This window comes from Notothenia coriiceps, unplaced genomic scaffold (genome assembly GCF_000735185.1).
Source record: "Notothenia coriiceps isolate Sejong01 unplaced genomic scaffold, NC01 NC01_scaffold00037244, whole genome shotgun sequence".
In the NCBI taxonomy this organism is placed as follows: domain Eukaryota; kingdom Metazoa; phylum Chordata; class Actinopteri; order Perciformes; family Nototheniidae; genus Notothenia; species Notothenia coriiceps.
In genome coordinates this window covers 19020484-19027086 of record NW_011369945.1, presented here as the reverse complement: position 1 = coordinate 19027086, position 6603 = coordinate 19020484, and the positions used below count along the sequence as shown (strand labels likewise).

The 6603-nt window shown below is 41.4% G+C and overlaps 1 protein-coding gene across 1 annotated transcript; it reads left to right on the top strand.

Moving 5' to 3' along the window:
• Positions 1-263: 263 nt before the first annotated feature.
• rnf26 (ring finger protein 26) lies at positions 264-3799 on the top strand. The gene has a single exon (XM_010793809.1). It carries the CDS (start codon positions 738-740, stop codon positions 2085-2087), a length of 1350 nt encoding a protein of 449 aa, XP_010792111.1. The 5' UTR covers positions 264-737; the 3' UTR covers positions 2088-3799.
• Positions 3800-6603: the final 2804 nt, after the last annotated feature.

The window sequence follows — 6603 nt, the reverse complement described above, 5'->3', positions numbered from 1 at the left end:
ACAGTGTCTATCTTTACTCAAGTAAAACATCTGAAAAGCTTTTCCACCACTGTATGTTAGCAGTTATAATTGTTATTATTTACATACTATTTTTACATTTTCATAAATGACTGAAAATGCGTAGTTTTTATTTAATTTGAAGTAATCGCATATTTGTATTATATATTTTATCTAAATATTTAAACGTTATTTATCATGTTACAAAAAAACGGTTGTGTGACGTTGCTCAATCTCACAGGAAGGAAGTAGAGAGGTGAGCTGCCTTGACCAAAACAAACATGGCGGCCACAGTAGAGACGATAAACATACCGAAGCATTTTGGATGATTTTCTTCTACTCTCCCGAATTTGCCTTCGGTTTTCACGGATTACATATTTTGTAAGATGACCGTGTAACTAGTGACATGTTTCTGGACCATTTTAGGAACGCAGAGCTAAAGCGAAACAACGGAAGTGTGTGACTCGTTTGAAAATAAACATCCGCCACTGTAACGCGTGTGTTGTTTACTATGTTAGCTCGTCGGTTCAGCGGTACAAATACGAGGAAGAAAGGTAACAATCGTCTTTTTAACGGAACGAGGAATGGCGTATTGTTTCTTCTGACACCCAGGATAACCGAACAAGATGTAAAACGTCTGAGTATCTCTCCCTGAACAAACAAACAAACGGACATGGACTTTGCCGTTGGGACCACCTGAGAGCACCGATAGGTAAACTCAGAGTTCATGATACATTACCATGGGTTTGGTGGACTTTATCATCTCCACGGTTGTAAAATGCCTGGAAGCCGTCTGCTTACTGCTGGACCTGAATTTTGTCATGGTCCACACCGTGGTGCGGACCGCCATGGCTGTCATCACCTTTATAAACAGCATTCCCACCCTGCTACTCCACTCGGTGCTGGAGCTGGGACACTTCACCTTCTTCTGCTTGGTGTCCCTGGCAGAGGCGACGACCAGCGTTGCCCACAGCACTGTCACCATGCTGGGGAGCCTGGTGCTGGCTCTGGAGGGGCTGCTGGAGAGCTTGAAGATGGTGGGCTACCTGTCCATGCACGTCCTGCTCCGTGGGAAGGAGCAGCTGTGTCGAGGTCTGCTGTCGGTGCTGGAGGGCTGCGGCATCGCTGTCAGCCTGGTGGTCTACTTCACCAACACCATGGTCAACTTTGCACTCATCGCCACCCAAAACGTGTGCTCGGTGTTGGTCGGTGTGTGGCAGACGGTCTCCAGCCCGCTGCAGAAGGTTCTGGAGTTCACGCTGACCTCCTTCACCTTCCTGTACAGCAGCCTGGTTGGGACTTCGGCCTTCCTGTGGTCACCCTGTAAACTGCTGTTGGACTTTATGGTTTCGCTGGTGCATATGTTTATCAGCATCTTCATATTGAACATCTACGGCCTCCTGCTCACTATTACTATTGCTCTAACCACCACCGCCTACCTGAACCCAGAGCTGACCCGACAGGCTGCGGTGCGAATAGTGGATTGCATCAACTCATTTCCTGCTTCACGCAGATTTTCTGTGGCTCTCCATCGCCTCAATTTTGCCTTGCGGAGCACCCCACATTTATTACATGTTGCCATGGAGCGCTTGCAGAGAATATTCCACAACCTCTACTTGCTGGAGAGAGGACTTTGGCAGCAGCTTTCTCCACTTAGAAGCCTGGTTCTGGCTCTGAGGACACATCTCAGCAGGGACAACAACAACAGAGTGCACGGCGACGGAGACCCTGGAGGGGAGAGGCGGGACCCGCCGGATGGAAGAGCAGGAGATGGAGTCCACCAGGAGCTGCTGGATTTAGTTTTGCCCTCATCCAGCAGCACAGACAGACCACTTAAGAAGCAAATGGCTTCCGGCAAAGACAGTAAGCCTCTGCCTGCTGAGAATCTGCTGACTCTGCTGAAGGAGCAGGAGGAGAGGAAGAAGTGTGTGATCTGTCAGGACTGCACCAAGACCGTGGTGCTGCTGCCATGCCGGCACCTCTGCCTGTGTAAAGACTGTACCAACATCCTGCTGAGGCAGCCCATGTACCAACAGAACTGCCCGCTCTGCCGGCACATGATCCTCGACCATATGGACGTGTATCTATGAGGGACCAACAGAAGTGGGTACATGTCTGACTGTATGGATCTGTTTTACCACCTCTGACACTGTGGTGTAAGACCTTTTCACCAGGTTGTCTTAAAGGATAAATCTGGTGTTATTCTTCATTTTTTTGCTTTCAAAAAATCCCATCATAAAACCAAATGCTACAACATGTTAGCCTGTCTCTTCAATCCTTCCTGCTTCTTTACCCTTGCAGTCCCACTCAAACCTAAGACAATTATTTTCACAGAAAATCTATATGTTTCAAATGTTACTAGAAAAGGTTCTCAATGAGTAGGTTTATGCTAGTCAGGACAATTTCATATTCTATTGGAATTAATTACAATAATACAAATATCACAAACTCTATCTTATAAATTGGCAGTGTTTTGACAACCGTTTAAAAAAGGTAACACTTGTCCCACTTCCATACAACACACTAACTTTAACTGTGTACTATACTTTAAAGTACACAGTTTTGCCACTTGTATCCACAAAATCAACATGTAAGGACGAGGAAATGAAAGAATACTTGCACCTTCAGATATCAAACTACAACATTAAACATTAAAGGCCACTTCGGTTTCACCACTATCCACTATTTTGTTCAGCGTTGAACAAATGCCTGCATGTCTTTTGTGCAATGCATTGTGGTTCCATCAAACTTACATAGTAGTTTTTTTATATGCATACTGATTGGTTATTGTTTACTTTTTGCTTTATCTAGTCTGAACCAACAACATTCAAATCCTCCTAAGAGTTATTTGGTAGTATGGATTTTGGGACACAAGCTCACCAGTGGCCTCCCTGATGCTGAACAGTCTATCACCGCTCATGTCTTAAGATGTTGTGCTTTCAGTGGGCAAAGCTGTGAAGAAGATCACTGTGCTGCATTTCATTAGCATACAATGATTCCACACATGCTGTATGTTTGACAGTGTATTCAAAGCAACACTAAGGTCAAAGTTTTGACTTGTAAAAAGCTTTTAACATTGAAATATACTTTTGTAAACCTAGACCATTTTCTCCAGTGATGTAAAGACAGTTTTCTCTCTTTAGGGACGGTGATTTATAATTTTCCAGTAAGGCCTGATCAATTACAGCTTTATTGCATTTATTTGTTCTATTGATAGGGTTTATTCCAGTCTTCCACCAGAGGCACATAACAGTCACACAAACACAATCCATAAAAGGTTTTGCCTTTCCTTTGTTGTGGTAATAAAACAGATTTCTGTTGTATAAAAGGACTGTAAACTAATAAGGCTTTTCAATTTAGTTTTGTTTCTCACGTGTTGCTGTTGAAGCTGAGGTGTTGATATTGATCAGTGTTTAAAGTTTACATGGCATAGTTGTGGAAACACTTGTTATTCATGGTGGGTGGTACGGGGGCAAATCTGGCATTTCTGCTTCTTAAAATAATTGGTGTGATTAGATTTGTATCAGATGTCATTAATGAAAGTGGTCTGAATGAAGGTTTTTGATAAGGTTGTATATGACCTCTAGAGACCTGACTGCAGTCATTACCGACTACTATAAGGTATTCCTAGTTTATCAGAGAGGGAGAAAACAGCTCACATGATATATTTCTTGTTACCTGCTTTTGTATGACAAAGTGTGGGAAAGGGGATTTGAAGACATGAATGTAACTTTTTAAATACTACGGCTGCCACGTAACTGGCGAGTCTCCTGTTCATAATAAAAAAACAACTGAAACTGTATCTCGTGAACTTTGAGGAACATTTTTCAATTCTAAAATCTCATTAAACTAGAATAGCAGGAGATAGTAAACAATAGTTAAAATGTGTAATATACTGTAAGTACTGTATGCAAGTGATTGCCAACCAGGAACATGGGAATAATGGTTGATTAGCTCAGCTGATTCAATAATAACAAAAAAGTTATGATTTGTTTTGGTTTTAAAACATTGTTTTTGAGAGAAAACTAAAGAAGAATAGCCTGTTGGTCTGAAGCCGATCTTCTAAATATTTAGTTTTCACAATTACCAATACAGTATCAGCTACATAATGAGAGTAGTGAGTGACAGTGTGCTGCAGGACAAACTACAGAAAGGCCTTTATGCTTCTGCTTGTGCTGCGTTCAGGTACAGCTCAGAAAACACAGTCACAGGCACAGAAAACATGTAGACATATCGCATTAGGTGAAGCACAGGGATAAATAATAACAAATATTGATGGCTTCATTCAAATAAGCTTTTTCAGTGAGGTGGTATTGTTTATGCTGGCTCACTGTCCCGCTGTTTTAAGTTAAAAAAAAGAGCGCTTGTCAAAGTTACGAGAACCACATTTGCATTTTCCACAATAAAATGTTAAAAAGGTCTTTGTTGAAATCATTAGGGATGTAAAGCAGAGTTAACCACATCTCCACGACATTCTCCCAAACATAGTTTGCTAATGCTCACATTTTTTTCAAGCTTTGGCAGCTGCATCTTTTACCAAATTTGGTTTTTCTCATGACGTCCACACAGACCACTTCATGCCCCGAGGGGATTTCCTACTGTATGTTGAGAGCAGTGCAGATTTTTACAACTGGAGTACAGTGGGAAGTATTTATACAAGGGCTTGACCCACCAGATTACAGATTCCTTTCTCTTGTCGACGCTGCATGTGAAAGCAGAGATAATGCAACCGTTGAGTCCAGAGATCAACTTTCGTGTGTTGCATGTGTGAAGAGAAAGGTTTTTTTGGGGGGGGCTGCAGTAGGCGTTAGAGGAATGGGCCCCTAATGGTCATATATCCCTTGCTTCATACCAGACATCTGCTGAGATAAAAGAATGCACTCAATGACACTAATCTGCAATATACTTTAGATTTTGAAATAATAGAGAGATTTAAGCTTAGTTGTAAGACAAAATGGCAAGTTTTTATTGTGATTGATCCTCCTGAGAGGTGTGCTCAGGTTTCATCTCGACGACCACAAGCTAAACATTATTAGCAATCAAGGGGTTGTTTATTGTCTCCTCAGCAGTGTTTACGTGTTTGTTGTAAGAGAGGGTGGTGTTAACAGAGGAGAGGAAGTTTAATGTCAGGGGACGAGCAGGGAGGGCTAAACCAAGGGGAGCTTTATACTCCAGGGATTCGACCTCTTCATTTAGATTGCCTTGCTGCGAGCAGTGTGGGAAAATGTCAGAATCCAGTGAACTCTTCCCTTCCTCACTCAGGCTCTACTTTTTATGTTTACGATCTCTGTCCCTGTGTATTTATTTCTCCTTCATCTCTAAACTGTTTGTTTTACTCTTGGTGTCTTAAAAAAAAAGAAGAAAACATCTTCAAAACCAGAGGGATTCATGCCATCATAACAGTGAGCATCTACCATGCTAAAATGTCAAAGGTGGTGAATTTACACAAGCTTCAAACAGTGACTTCTCCCTGACCTCTGACCTCCCTTAAGGGGCTAACAAATAATAAGAGCATCTGGGTTAAAGTCTCTCTTTCTGACATTACATGACATGTTGCAAAGACAAAGGCAACAGTTTCAAAGAGACAACGAATGAATACAAAGAGGATTAAGCCAAGTGAAGAAGAGAAAAATAAAAGGGGAAATGGTGTAAGACCGTAAACACCCGTTTGACAGTAATGTGAGGAGATAAAGAAGAGGAGAAAGGGAGTTCATTAGCCCTGGCCTAAACCCAACTCTGACTCCAGTGTTATCAAGAGGTTTGCTGTAATTAATCCAGATAATCCTGACAGCCTTGAATAAATGCAGGGTGTGATGTATGGGCCTCACTGTGATTAAAACTGGATTATAGCCATCGGGTCAATGGGTTGTTTATAGGAGCCCCCAGTGGTACTTGAACTTTCACCTTCAGACTGAGAGGGAGAGATGAGAATCAGTGAAATGTTCCACTGTTCCAACACGAGAAGGATGGCGAGGGCTGAAAGAGTTCTAAAACTGAACTCTAAATTACACTCACTGATATAAATACAAAACAACATGCAACTTAACTCAAATCTAGTCTATAAAGCCTAATGGGACCCAAAAATAAAACTTTGGAAAATACAAATTAAATACTTTTTTTAATTCACAGCAGCAGAGGAAACAGACGAGGTTCAGCACTAACGTTTCCTCAGTGTGTCTGAGACAATTGTGTGACCTCTCTTAATCCTCTGTGTTGTATAACATTCAATCAAAGGGGACTTAATGTGGCTTTTATAAACCAACATTTGAAATGTTATTCAAACAGATCAATCTACCTTTCTTAGAGTATGCCTACATCATCACTGTTGCAGATAAGTGGTTTAAGAAGTCACATATTTAGTTAAATGAAGATCAACTGGGTAAGTGTTTAAGTAGATTTGAGTTTAAATTCACCTGCATTTGGTACCTGAGTCGGTACTGTGGGGAAACCAAACCATGACATCAATACTTTATATGTGTACTGTTTCACTCGAGAAGAATGAAAAAGAAAATGAACCCACTATAAATAAAAACAGCTTTTTTATTAGCTGTTAAAGGTTTTAATTAGCTTAGTAACTATGTGCAGTCTAACAGGCCGAAGAAATAC